Consider the following 14,379-nt stretch of genomic DNA (forward strand, 5'->3'; position numbering starts at 1 on the left):
GGACCATGAGAAAACCATATACGCAAACCTCAATTGAAGGCCATTCTACAAAATGCCCCACCAGGGCTTCTCAAAACCGTCAAGGTCATCAAAAGCAAGGATAGTCTGAGAATCTCTTACAGGCCAGAGGAAGCAAAGCAGGCATGATGACAAAATGTAACCTGGTATCTGGACGGGATCCTGGGACAGAAAAAGGACAACAGGGAAAAACTAGTGAAATCCCAAGAAAGTAGGGAGCTTAGTTAATAGTAATCTATCAATGTTGATTTCTCAGCTGTGACCAATGCACTGCAGTATCATGAGATGATAACAATAATAGGGGAAACTGGAGGTGGGGTATATGGAAACTCTCTGTACTATCTTTGCAACTGTTTTGAAAATTTTAAACTAATTTTAAATAGAAATGGGAGGTGGTACTGAAACCTGTTGTGTCTACATTTTTTTTTTAAATACAAGGGCCAGAAGCATTACAGGGATTGTCACTGGGTGGTCTTTCCACACGCTTTTCTATAATAAAAATAAAATGTGAAAAAGATGTTTCCTTCTAATTACAGGTCGAAAAGCTTGATCCCCTTGTCACTGTATTATTCAGCTATTGAGCGCTTGAAACAGGGCTGGTCCGAATTGAGATGTGCTGTGACGTAAAACACACCCTGGATTTCTTAGTAGGAAGGAAAGAATGCATGAGACCTTAATAATTACATTGATCCTATGTTGAAGTGATAATACTTTGGATATGTTGGGTTAAATTATTAAAGTTAATTTCACTTGTGTCTACCTTTTTTAATGTGGCTACTTGAAAATTTGAAGTTACATCTGTGGTTCGTATTATATTTTTACTGGACAGGGATGCTGTAAAGCAAAGAATTCCAAAGGTGAGGGGCACGTGGTAGGAAGCCCCAGGTAAGAAAGACCCATCCCAATGCACGACCTCTCAGGCGGAGGAAAAGAACACAAGCCACTGCAAAGTTACAAATTTATTGGTCTGGAAATAAATACAAATATCTCATTAAGAAACTCCTCTGGAAAGACTTGTACACAACAGTTTCTTGTTCTGATTCAGCCATTTCTGCCTCCCAGGGGGTAGGTCGCAGGTAAACTGAGTCATTATTCCCCCCAAGCTACCTAGAAGGCTTGACTATTCCTCCCAGTAACCACTAGGCCCCGGCGGCTGACTCACAATGTTCCCTTCACTCTGATCAAACTTCCTATAAGATCCACGGTTAGCCAAAGTAAAAATCAAAAGGCAGTAAGTAGTACAGGAACTCGACAGCTACGCTGACGTTGCCCAGAAATGTCAGTGATGCCACCCGGTTCAGCGAGAGGGTAGAGGGGCAGGAAGGCGGGAGAGGGAAGGAAAGCCCATGGAATACACATTCCAGAATCCTTGCATCTTCTGGGCCACCACTCCCCAAGGGAATCCCCACCCCCTACAAGAGCGAACAGTTCTATCTGAAGATCCCGGAAGGTCACCAGGTCAGAAATGTTTGGCAGTCAAGTTCAGATTCAACCCAGGTTGTCCAAGATTGGAAGCTAGATTTAACTCAATCACACATGGTTCCTGGGAACCAGATGGGATCAACTGAAATCACAACTGCACTGGACTCCATCACAACCACGAGGAATCCTTTACATCTAATAACCAAAAATACCAGCCCACCTCAATGCCCCTGCCCCCCTCCCCCGGCCGCTGCCTGGAGACGCAGCACAGCCAGGCGCGGCCCTCCATTTCAAAGCAGCAGCTACAAATCTACACGATCTTCCCCATGAATGAAATGATCACTCGTCCATGTATTTGGGGTAGGAAGTAGGTGACGTGGAGGAAGAGGCAGGCAGCAGAATCAAAGCCTCAAACCCCCGATACCAAACGTTTGCCAAGACCGTCTCTTTGAAAAACTGGGAGATTTTGTCACCTGCTTCTGTTGTCCATTAAAAAAATGCCAGAAAAACAGGCTTCTGGCATCGGCACTGAAAGTGTATATATGCGCAGACGTTAAAAATCTACTTCTTCAAGTTCACGACAGAGATTTGCTCTTCCAAACACTTCGGAGCCGCTGCATAAATTCCACCTCTTTCCCCGCTTCCTGTTTGGCTTTGCTAAAAGAGCTCGCCACCATTCCCCCCTCTCCCCCTCTCCAAATCAGAAGGGGTTTGGTTTCCAGAAACTGGGTCTGTTTTTTCTTTAGTTGGAAAGGAAACAGGAAGTAGGTGGGCTGGGCTTCCAACAAAACGTCCCTTCGCGCCAGGATGCTCAGGTCAGCCTAGCCTTGGATTGATCAAGTGTTTGCTCTGTGTTTCTTGTTTTTGGCAGTTTGGTGTCTCTGAGGGAGGGTAAGACAGTGGCCTCTAGGCCGCTCGCTAGTGGAAACAGGACACTGAGATGCTTCTTTCCCTTTGGTCCACTCCACCCCGCCCTCGCCGGAAGGGGAGCCCTCCACAAACCCAATCTCACTTTGTCCTCACCAGAGCTCACTCGTACAAAATAAGCTTTGGATTAATACCGAGCTACATGTGGTTGGCAGGCAGGGGCGGGGAGGGGCCGGAGGAGGGGCAGCTACAGCGATTGATCCCAGAGTCCAGGGGCGGCCGTCCCCAAGGCCACCTAGCAGGACACCTCCGTGGAGTTGGGCCCTGCGCTGCTCCCGGGGCCGCCGGAGTTGGGGACGATGTCCAGCCGGGCGCCCTCGCTGGTGTGGGAGCGGCTGCGGGCGCCCTCCAGGGACGTGACGCTGGAGCCTGAGGCTGTGCGGGACCTCATCAGGCGCGTCATGCTGGCGGAGGGCACTGCGAGAGAGGAGAGAGACCCGTGAGGGGATGGGCCAGCGCTGGAAGCACCTGCACACCGGGGATGCTGCCTGCTGTGCGCCCCACCCGCCTGGGCACCTTTGCTCCTGTCCATCCTCGCAGCCATCCGGCTGCTGGGCTCCGCATCGTTTCTGTCTCTGCCCACAGAGGTGGAGCGCAAGACCCAGGTGGAGTAAGGACTGGCTGCGATCCCACAGCGGCGTGAACCCACAGCTGGTCTGAATCCCAGCTCTGTCTGCTACCTGCTACTTGAATCCCAGCTCTGGGGCTTTGGGAGTGTCCCTCTCTGAGCCCCCGGCCCCCCCTATAAAATGGGAATACTACCACTGACGCCCTGGTAGCAGCGCCGGGGTGTGTGCCCACCACCCCGTAAGGCCAACAATGACCAGAGCGGGGAGGACGTTCAAGGTTGGCCAGGCTAATCCCCGCACGCCACAGACTGGAAACCAAGGCCACACAGAGTGGTCAGCTGTCGTCTCTCCCTCCAGGAAACCTGCGAGCTCCCAGGTGCTATCAACGGCACTGTCCCTTCCAAAGGATTTAAAATGCCCTTGAACACAGCAGGTGGCTTACAAGGTGGAATGAAGACAAAAAATCGCCCCGCCTGTACTGGGTGGAATGGCATCCCCCCAAACTCACGTCCACCGGCACCTCAGACTGTAACCTTCTTTGGAAATAAGGTCTTTTCAGATCTATTTAGATACGATGAGGTCACCCTGGGTTGGGGTGAACTCTGATGCCATGGCTGGTTTCCTCTTAAGAGGAGGAGACACAGGTGCACACGGGGAGAAGCCATGTGAAGACCGGGCAGAGGTCAGAGTGATGCAGCTAAAAGCCAAGGACTGCTGGCAACCACCAGCAGCTGGGACAAGGCAAGGAAGGATTCTTCTTAGAATCTCTGGAGGGAGCGTGACCCTGCCCACATCTTGATTTTGGACTTCTAGCCTCTAGAACTGTAGCACCGTGAGAGAATAAATTTCTGTTGTTCCAGGCCACCCAGTTTGTGGGGATTTGTTATGGCAGCCCTGGGAAAGTACTACACCACCCGACTGAAGCGTCATTGCCAAGGCCATACTGAATAATGGATATCACACACTGAGGCAGCTGATAAATACAGAGGCATGTAAGGGCTACACTGTTCACTCAGTGGGCACAGGTGTTGGCTTTCTGTGGCAGACACCCACAGACAGAATTCATTCTTGCTGTACCGAATCCTCTTCTTACAGAGCTAGTTGCTGAATCTGGAGAAAAATTGGGATCAGTCCTATATCTGTTGCTCACATATTCTCTCTGAGCCCCTGTTTCTTGACCCCAGATCTGGGGGCTTACTGACCTTGCGGGGCTCTGGTGACCCTAGCATGGTGTCATGGGTGCTGGGGGCTCATCATTCTGCCCACTGCTGTGAGCAGACACTCAGTAAATGAATGACTACTCTGTCTTTAGTTGATGCCTCCAGCTCGCTCTGCTGTCTCTCCCTACGACCTGCAGGATGCTTCAGCTTTCTGGAAATAGAAGCTTATGTGGGGGGGGAAAACAAGGCCTGCCTTTCACTTCCTTTCTCCCCAGAATGCACTTTCAAAGCAGAAATCTAAACCCAGGGCAGGTCCAAGACAAACGAGTTGCAATTCATGGCTGCAAGGTAAATGAAGGCCTTCTCCAGTTACTGCCTTTGCCTGCACATTTCCTCGGAGGGAGAGAGGCTGGAAAGGCAGGAGACCCACGAGCAGATGTTTTCTGTTGGAAGAGGGCACGTTGGGACAGGGATCCTGTCCGAAGCATGTAAATCAGGCTCGTCCACTCTCAGTCACTCCAGAAACTAAGGACGGCTGAGGCCAACCTTAGACTGCATTGCAGTCTGTTGACCAAACATAACATTACTATTTTAAATGAGCAAACGGTTTAAGCCTCAGCAAAAAAAAAGGAGGGGGGAGTGATGAGACGCTCAGACTTCCTTGTGAAGGTGGGCACATGAATTATAATTCCAGGCAGCAGACAAAGAACCCAAAGAACCACACCGGGGCCGGAACCGTGGCCGACACACCAACATATACCAACGGTGGCTGCTGCCCAGCAGTGTGCTTACACTTGGTGTTGTCTGTCCTGGTCATGGGACCGCATTTCTGAAAATGTGTCTGTGAATAAATGTCTGTAAATAAACGATAATCATAACGCGAGAAGCTCCAAGTTCTTTAATTGTGCTTCTATTTATCCTTCAATTCCCACATCTAATGATTTAGCAAAGACATGCTCTGTCTTGAATGTAAGTGGCTTTATCACCCACTTGTTCAGAGCTTTACAGTTTTCAAAGAACTTTCGCAGATCCCCACTCTGCTCCTTACTTAATCTCTCAAAGCCTCAGTTTCGTCATTTGTAAATGAGGATAAGAGTATCTCCTAGGATTACTGTGATGATTAAAGAAGAAAAAAATAAAGGATTTATTAATCTTTCATCACCACCACCACCACCACCACCACCATCATCATCATCATCATTGCCATTTTACCAGCATCGCCATCATCACTGCAAGTCTCTTAGAAAGAATGTAACCAAAATTTAAAAGATTTTCATGGTCTCATTGTTTGTTGTCTTCTTGGTGCTCAAGGGATAATCCTCACCTAAACCTTAAAACATTCCCTGGTGTGAAACAGCTTCTGTTCAACAATGGAGGGAGAATGAGGCACTGTGGTATGAGGAGACACTGGAACCCCTGCCCTGGGGCCCATCCTCCACACACCTAAATACTTCTTCCCTGACCTGCCCAGTTTGCAAAAAGGCTGAAGCTGGCCAAGGTGATACAGAATACTGTACTCATCCCAACCTGGTTCCAGTTCCCACAGCTGCCCTTCAACCCACCGCCTGCCAGGAAAGGCCATACTCACTGTATCCCATGCCCTGCACGAAGTACTTGAAGGCCTCGGCAAGCTTGGCCGGCTGCAAGAGAAAAGAGGGGAAGTGCTGTCAGTCACCAGAGGTCCAGATCATGCAGCCGTGCCTGTGGTCACCTTCGTTAAAGAGCTTGGCCCAAGACAGAAGGCCACCTCGGGTGGATAGGACAAAACACGAAAGGAAAGGAAAGACTATGGGATACTTATGGAGACCAAAATTAGCTTTGACCAGAAGTTACATGACCTGTCTGAGCCAGTTTTCTCACCTCTAAAATATGGGCAGAGTGCCACACCTACTCCTGAGGGCTTCTCTAAAGAAGACATCATTGGATAAAGTGATGTGTCCAACTCAGGGTCTAGAATGTAATAGCCACTCACTGTGCTAAGGGCTTTGCAGCATTATCTCATCTTCCCGACAATGGCCTTATGAGGTTAGTACCATCTTCATATATGTTTCACAGCTGAGCAGACTTGGAGAGATAAATAATCCGTCCAAGGTCTTATGATTAATCAGTGGTCTTGTATATTAACCCAGGGCTTTCCAAACCCCATAACAGTTTACTCTCAGCCTCAGTAGCAGGCTGGCTGGCTGGCTGGCTGGATGAAAGGATGGTGGATAAATGGATAGATGAAAACGAAAAAAGATCGATGGAAAGAAGGAAGGAAGGAAGGGAAAAAGGAAGGAAGGATGATGGATAGATTAATGAAAAGAGAGGCTGTATGGATGGAAGGAAAGAAAAAGATGGTCAAAGAAGGAAGAATAGATGAATGGATGAATGGATGGATGGATAGATGGATAGGTGGACAGACAAATCAATCGACTGGGCTACTTTAAGTAAAATGAGTTGGGAATGCTGAGAACACACCCAGTTCTACCAATTACACTCAAAAATTTAATCTAAACGGGAGGTGAAGGCCATATTCGCAGGCTAATTAATTCCAACTCTTTTTTTTTTTTTTTTTTTTTTGGTGGTACACGGGCCTCTCACTGTTGTGGCCTCTCCCGTTGCGGAGCACAGGCTCCGGACGCACAGTCTCAGCAGCTATGGCTCACGGGCCCAGCCGCTCCGCGGCCATGTGGGATCTTCCCGGACCAGGGCACGAACCGGTGTCCCCTGCATCAGCAGGCGGACTCTCAACCACTGCGCCACCAGGGAAGCCCTAATTCCAACTCTTAAATGCAATGTCCTGGGTCTATTCTCACACCCTCTCATTTCACTGGTGAGCAGTCATCGGGGAGGGAGTGTCCCTGCCCACCTCCACCAGCTCCTGCCGCTGTTCTCAAAGAGCCAAATGACATTTAAAGAAGAGCCTGTGCTGCAATTGGCCTCTGGGGGTCACGTGATGATTGTAAGAAGGGGACGAGAGTTGCAGGGACATCTGTGTTCAACATGGCGGACAGAAACAAGAGGACAGGCTTGGAAAGGAGAATATCTGGGCCCAAACTCGGCTCCCCTGGGTAACCAAGGGCAATCTCTCCCATCTGTTAGCCTCAGTTTCCCTTCTGTGACTGTGATAGAATGCATGCTCTTCCTTCCTCTAAAGACTGTTGCAAGGATTGAATGGAATGAAGGATGGGAACGCCCTTTGTAAAAACACACCCAACTTGCAAGGGCAGGAGGAGGAGGGATTACACAGTTACTGGTCCTCATTGGGCTGCTCTCCTGGGAGCCTGGGCTAGCTCAGCTCCTGCCATGACATATAAAACGTGTTTTCACTAAGGATAGAGTTAGATTTCTCTCATTTCAAGTAGAGAAAGGAATAAAGGGAGGAAGGAAGTATAGGTGGAAAGAAAAATGGCGCCCCTTCTCTGCAGCCAACTTTTGCTGCACTGTCTCAGTAGCAGTGTCAAGCGGGCTGGGTGGATGAACTAGTCACTAGTGTGCAGGTATTAATCCTGTTTACATCCAAGCAGGGCTCTACTGGAAAGCCATCTGTTCCCTCTAGAAACTGAGACATCCCATCCTTCTCTGGCTACTCCAGCTATCAACTGGGCAAAACACAACAGCAGATAAAAAGCTGAAAATATTTTGTTCTTTGCCAGTGGGAGCAGAGAGAGACACTGGAAACAGAAGTTAAGAGAGCCACCCGAGGCCACTTGTGCCGCTCACTCTGCAAGGGAGGCTCCCAGGGAGCTCAGCGGGACTTGTCAGGACTGGGGGGGCACCTAGAGCTAGAAAAAGGCACACATCCGATTGAGAAATCACTGGATTACCGAAGCTCTGAAGTCCCTTTCAGGACTGGAGGGAGAAAGAAGGTTAGGGGACAGTTTGGTGGAAAAGACAACCCAAAATGCACAAAATATTTCATAGTAAGATAGAGTGCAAAACTGTACTGATAGAAAATTATAAGAAGAGATAAAAAATTCATTCACTTGTTAGGTTGGGGGGTGGTATTTATGGGTGGAGACTTGGAGGGGACAGTTATTGTGCTGCAAACACAGTACAATGATTGATATGTTTATACGTGCACACACACATATGCATACATGCATACACACTCACACGCACACATATGCATACATGCATACACACGCACACACACATATGCATACACGCACACACATATGCATACATGCATACACACTCACATACACACATATGCATACATGCATACACGCATACACACTCACACACATATGCATACATGTATACACACTCACATACACACATATGCATACATGCATACACACTCACATACACACATATGCATACATGTATACACACTCACACACACATATACACATGTGCATGCACACACACACACACAGAAACACACACACACACACACACACAAACACAGAAACACACACACACACACACACACAGAAACACACCCTTTGGTCCAGCTCCTCTCTGCGCTCCCTGCTTTGCCCCTGGGCTCCAGGAGCCTGTGGCTCCAGCGGAAGCCTGTGGTCTTTGGGGTCAGACACACCTAGATTCTGATGCACGACTGCCAAGCTGTGTCCACTTGGCAAATCCCTTCACCCCTGTGAACGCCAGCATCAACTACTCCACAGGGGCTTCTGGGGGACGACCAAGCAAGTCCTGACATGCAAGCACCTTTTATAAACGGTAGCAGGTCCAAATGTGTCATCAGATGTAGCAGCAAAGTGGGCGGCCAGCAGGCAGTGAGGGAAAGGGGGGTAACGGGTCCCAGAGGCACATGCCCTCCACCTGGGGAGCGGGGACAGGTGTCACTCACCTGGGAGATCTGTGGGAGGCCGCCACAATCCGCCATCTGGGAGAAAGAAAGCTGGTTAGTGCCAAAGGCCTCACGTGGAGGGGATGCCGGCTCTGTGGACCAGCTCCAAACGGGCACCCACTCTGCCCGCTGCCCTGCCCCGGGCCTGCCTTGCTGAGGGGGGCCTGGACATGTTACAGGTGGGGAAACACCCACCTCACCTGGCGCGCCTGCTTTGGTTACCATCCGTCTCGGCGTTAACCATTACTTGCAGCTTCCAACAGGCCGGGCGCTGTGCTAGGCCCCGTAGATGATTTCTCTGCTCCCCCAAAACCCTGGAAGGGACGACTGTCCCACTTTAGAGGCAGAAACTGGGCCAGAGAGAACTTGAGGAACTTGCAAAGTTCTCGCCAGGGTCTGTCTGACCGGAAAGCATTCACTGCACGAGGCCCTGGACACACAATCTCTTTAAAGACCCCTCAGAAGGAAACTGCAGGATTCAAGGCTTCAGGCCTGACGGGGCTCCTGGTTGGCCACGCTTGGTAAATGCTATAATTTCCAGAGTTGCTAGTAAATCACCAAACCCAAAGCCATCATCACTGCTTAAAGCCATTCCAGGCATGTGTGAATACTTATCCAAAGCCCAGGGTTCTGGAGCACTTGGGCAGCGAGGTGAGGATGGGGAAATAGGACTGGAAGGTCTCGGTGAGACTGAGTGGGGCTGTGGCCAGCCTACAGCCCAGAGTCTCAAGACTAAATCCCAAGGGCTAGCCTCAAGGTCAGCTAACTTGGGGCAGCCTTCAGCCCAACGGGAATGCAGCGACAGAACTCCAGGGGCCCATTCAGCAGGGCAGGGTGGTGCAGTGGGGACAGTCTGTCTAGAATCAGGCCCCACCCACACAATTCCTATCCATCCCTCTTCAGAGCACCATGGCCGGCAGCCCGTAAACTCCTGGGGTACCAGAGAGGGATCCCCTCATCTTTGCAGCCTTGGGTTACCAGCCAGCACCCAATAGATGTTTGTGAACAGACACATTAATTCACCATTTCTGTGATTTCTGACCACCAGCTTTGCCATAATCAGGCACAACTCAAGTTTGCAGGAAACTTAGGGATTTCTGAGAGAACAAATGTAACCCTCCATCATTTTCCCTGTACCTTGAGAAGAGTGGTCTTCGTTGGGTCCAGTTTCGAGTTGCACTCCACCTAGACAAGAGGAGGGAGAAGAAATTTGCAAATTGTCTACCTGGAGCCAAAGTCATAAATTTTCCCCCTCTCCCTGCCACCCTGCCACCATCACCAGGAGCTCCAGTATTCCTACGGTCATGGAAGAAAGAATGTGGGCTTTGGGATTCAACAGATGTGGCTTTAAATTCCAGCCCTACCATCACTAGCTATGTGACCTTGGACAAGTTACTTAACTTCTTTGAGCCTCAGTTTCCTCATCAATAAAATGGGGATAATATCTTTTTCAAAGGGCTGTTGTGAAGATGAGCTAAAATGTAGAAGGTGCTCCAGAAACGGCTACTAAACGAATGGGCTTGTTTCACCAGCTGCTGCCAGTAATTCTTCAGATTCAACAACCCCAGTCCCAACAACCATTCTTCAAATGAAATCATACCCACCAGGATGGTTTCTTTCTTCAGTTTGTCAATGACCCTCTTAAAAGTGCATCTAGAAGTGGGCAAAATACCCGCCCGTAACGTGTGATGTTCAAAATGCCTATGGTAGAATTATCACCTCCCTTAATGTAAAGAATATATCCTTATCGATGCATCTTATGATTATGTCCAGTGGACTAGATTGCAAGTAATTCATGGTTCATTTGGATTCCCCAGGTCTCTACTAAATGAACATTTGCTGACCCTGCTCTAGCCTACTGCACAAGGCATGTCACTACTCTAGGACTCTGCCCACTAGCCCCCAAGTCTCCCGTGTCCTCGGCTATGGGGGTGTTGGAAAGATGGAGTCCTGTTTTGCCTCCACCACATCACAGGTGGGAATTAAGGGGTGAAACGAGCCAGAAAACCTTTCCTAAGCCCCGCCCCCCAGATGCCTGTCTGCCCCACCAGACGGATCAGGCTCCAACCAGGTCTGAAAGCTCCACCTGATTCCCAAACACGCAGACAGTCTCCTAGCCAGGAAGCCAAGCAGAAACACGCCCGTATAAACAAGCCAATGGGAGGCAGGTGAGGGGGCCTGGGAGAGGAGACAGAGGCCCCACTGCCAAGCAACTAGGGCTGGCAGTCACCAGGGAAGGAGGCTGGTGGCTGGACCCTCTGACCAAAGGCCAATATGGCATCTAGAAGATGTCACTTGCCCTGATGGGGAGCAGAGGAGGGGAAGAGGGTGGGCAGGGAGACTTCATACCAAGGTAACTAAAATTGGACCGTTGAGTTAAGCACAGAAACCAGTGGTTGATTTCTACATACCACAGCGTCCACAGCAGGAGAACTGTCCCCAACCACCAACAAAGCAGGACACCTGGGGGCAGGGAGACAAGGGGGAGTTAACACAAGGTTCACTGAGAGATTCTCATGCTCCCAGCCCTGCCAGGCTGGGGCCAGAATTCTAAAAAAAAAAAAAAGATTGACTTTGTTTTCCCCAGTACCTTTGGCTCTTTTTACTACCTTCATTCTCTATCCTCTGCTTTATTCTTAGGAAAAAACGGGTTAGTAGTCATTTACACCTTAGTGTGAATTTCAGCCAGAGAACTTCTATGCCCTGATGTTTTATTTTCAAGCACCCTCTCCGCAGGGAAGGATGAGTAGGACTTTGCCAGCAATAAAAAACAGAGATGCAAACGACATGCCTGACAGAGAAAATGGCATGTGCGAAGTTCAGGTGTCAAATAATATGGTTCACTTAAGGAACTATAAAAAGACATAGTTGTTACTATTGGAATCCAGGTGGCTGTACCCACAACTGTCTTTTCCTTCTAGCTCTATAGGGCACTTCAGGGTGGGTCCTATGTCTTATTCATCTCCAGGCTCTGTGAAGCAAAGCCTCACACAGCATTGGGCATAGCGTAGGTGCTTCATAAATTCTGTCCCGCTGTGGTTATTAGCATTCCTTGTTGGAGGTCCAAGGCTCCCCCCACAGCTCTCAGGGACACCCTACAAACCAAATTCCTGCACAAGGGGAAGACCAGTGAGGCTGGGCTGTGCTCAAGCCCTGGGCAGGATCCACGCAGTTCTCGCTGACTGGGCTGTCCTAGCACAAGGGGGGCAGTCCTGCCAAACTCAGAACTGAGGTGCTGCTGGCAACGGTAAGCACAGCTAAAGAGACGGTGCAGGAGAGAAGGGCAACTCACTGCAGGGTGACCGTGTGGGTTCCGGGCATCGGCCGCTCAATCTCCAGGTCCCGCCGGCTACGGACAAACAACAAACAAACATACCTGTACATCAGCAGACCCTCCCCTGGAGGAAGCCCCTCCCACCGAGCCAATCCCAGGAGCTCCTGCACTGGCCGCTCTGGCAAACACCCACCTACATCCCAAGCTGTGTCAGGTCCCACCCCAGCCTCTCTGGGTCCATAGAGGTGGCTTCAGAGACAGCGGGACTCATGGATCCCACCTCATTGTCCCCCAGGTGCTTTTTTCCTTTTATGTACAAATCGCACCCTCCTCTACAGAAGGTCCCTGCTTCCCATCCCCCCTCGTAGGAGCCTCTACCTCCCAAATGGTGTCCAGGTTCTTCTCTTAGCCTCACTCTCACTCTCGCTCCCGACTCTGAGTCCTCTACATAGTAACCAAACCAACTCTTTAGAACTCAGACCTGATCCTTTCACTCCCTCGTTTTAAACCCTCCCACTGTACCCAGTGCGGCTCCATTACTCTCCCCTGCAGACAGACACCAGCCTCTCCCTGCCGGCAGCTCCCACCATGAGACACCCTTTCCCGGCTCACAGCCCGGAGCCAGCCCGGCTGCATTCAAATCACGCTCCTCTGCTTCCTAGCTGTGTGACCTTGGGCAGGATGCCGAACCTCTCTGTGCCTTCACTTCCTCAGCAGGAAATGACGGTGAGAGCACCCTCATCATAGGGTTTTTCAGAGGCACCAGTTCGTCCCTGCAGCATGTGGGGCAGCGAGGGGTTGTTGCTCGTCTCCTCTGGGTGCCCACTACCCAGCTGAAAGCCTGCCCTCTCCAGTCCTCACTTAGCGCTTGCTGAATAAATGAGCACTCAGCCTCCGTGTCTTTGGTTACACGCTGGGGCCATTACCAGTCACCCCTGCACTGAGAGGCTGGGTGGAGGGTAAGAGGAAAGGGACACGAATGCCCTTCGTGAAGCCAAGTTATTAACATGTGAGAGACACAGAGCCCAGGAGGCTTATTCCTGCCCCCTCTGTGGGAGCTGCAGGCTGAGTTCCCTGGAGATTTCAGAACCCCTGGCTGCTCCCAGGGGCCCCGAGCTGTCCCCTCCCCTAGCTGAGCCCCAGACCAGCACTCAACTATCTTTAAGAGGGCTGCGCCCTCGCCAAAGACCATGCTCGTGTGTCCTTATCCTTGGAGTGACTCCTTCGCCTCCCAGCAGCCTCCCTGGATTCTTCCCGTCCTCCCCCAGGGCTTTGCTGCCTCCCTCTCGGCTCTCCCCACACCCGGACCTTCCTTAGGGTCAGCGTTGGCACAGGCGTGGACGCAAACCCTTTGCGATGTGACTGTTCCCACTCGTACGTGCGCCCCTGGTGGTCTGGAGTAGAAGTTCAGTTTGCTCCTTGCAAAGCACTCAAAACTCCAGGAGGCACCTGACTTCCCAGGGGCCCTTACTGGGCACCCTTGTTCTGTTCATCTATTTGCTCAGGGGCTGCATCTTATATTAATTTTATAATCCCTCCTCTCTTGCCCCATGTTCGTTCCGGAACTACAAAAGGAGCCTGACAAGTGGCCATCGTGTGGCCCAGCGGCATCCTGGTACCTGTTGTAGACGTTGATGAACAGGTGCAGGTTGCCGGGGTTCATGTCGTTCACGATGTGCTGGCGGCAGGTGTGGACCACCTCCACGTTATTCTGCATTTCCTCCTGCATTGACAGAGGGGAGAACGTCGTTCGTGGGAACTGCGGCCACGGGCCGGTCACTACCCTCACCATCCTTCAGGTTATCCAGCTACGTCGTGAAGGCAGTAATGCCTATTCCACGAGCCTGCTGTGGAGCCTGAGGGAACCTTCAGGAAAGCGGGAGCCGCACCCAGATGCAGACTGGTGTCTGGATATCAGCTGGGAGCAGAGCGAACGCAAAGCTGGGGGGCTAGCACGCCCTGCTGGGCTCAGACTTCAGGAGTTTTGATCTGAAGTCGGTCCTCTCGGCTCCGTCACTGCCCCTTAATTGGGCGAGTGCTTCACCTCTCTGAGCCTCAGCTCCCTTTTAAAAAAAAGAGTGGGGATGACGTTACCCGCCTTCATCAAATTGTAGGATTTATCAGAGGTTGGCCACTCTGGAAAGCCCACTGTCAAGAGTAAGCATGGAGGCGACTGTTAGCAATTACTATTATTTTCTTTTTAATGGGGAG

The 14,379-nt window shown here is 50.6% G+C and overlaps 1 protein-coding gene across 1 annotated transcript in view; it reads right to left on the bottom strand.

The window, feature by feature from the left end:
- Nucleotides 1-962: 962 nt before the first annotated feature.
- The window catches only part of NDRG1 (N-myc downstream regulated 1), a 54,958-nt gene continuing 41,541 nt past the window's right edge, over nucleotides 963-14,379 (bottom strand). The window contains exons 10-16 of the mRNA XM_059995221.2: nucleotides 13,788-13,891; nucleotides 12,187-12,243; nucleotides 11,306-11,357; nucleotides 10,032-10,079; nucleotides 8,895-8,930; nucleotides 5,685-5,736; nucleotides 963-2,784 (exon numbers count right to left, since the gene is read on the bottom strand). Of these exons, the coding sequence (XP_059851204.1) occupies nucleotides 2,603-2,784; nucleotides 5,685-5,736; nucleotides 8,895-8,930; nucleotides 10,032-10,079; nucleotides 11,306-11,357; nucleotides 12,187-12,243; nucleotides 13,788-13,891 (531 nt within the window). The 3' untranslated portion in view covers nucleotides 963-2,602. The remainder of the gene's footprint in view (nucleotides 2,785-5,684; nucleotides 5,737-8,894; nucleotides 8,931-10,031; nucleotides 10,080-11,305; nucleotides 11,358-12,186; nucleotides 12,244-13,787; nucleotides 13,892-14,379) is intronic.

Source organism: Delphinus delphis, chromosome 17 (genome assembly GCF_949987515.2).
Source record: "Delphinus delphis chromosome 17, mDelDel1.2, whole genome shotgun sequence".
Classification (NCBI taxonomy): Eukaryota; Metazoa; Chordata; class Mammalia; order Artiodactyla; family Delphinidae; genus Delphinus; species Delphinus delphis.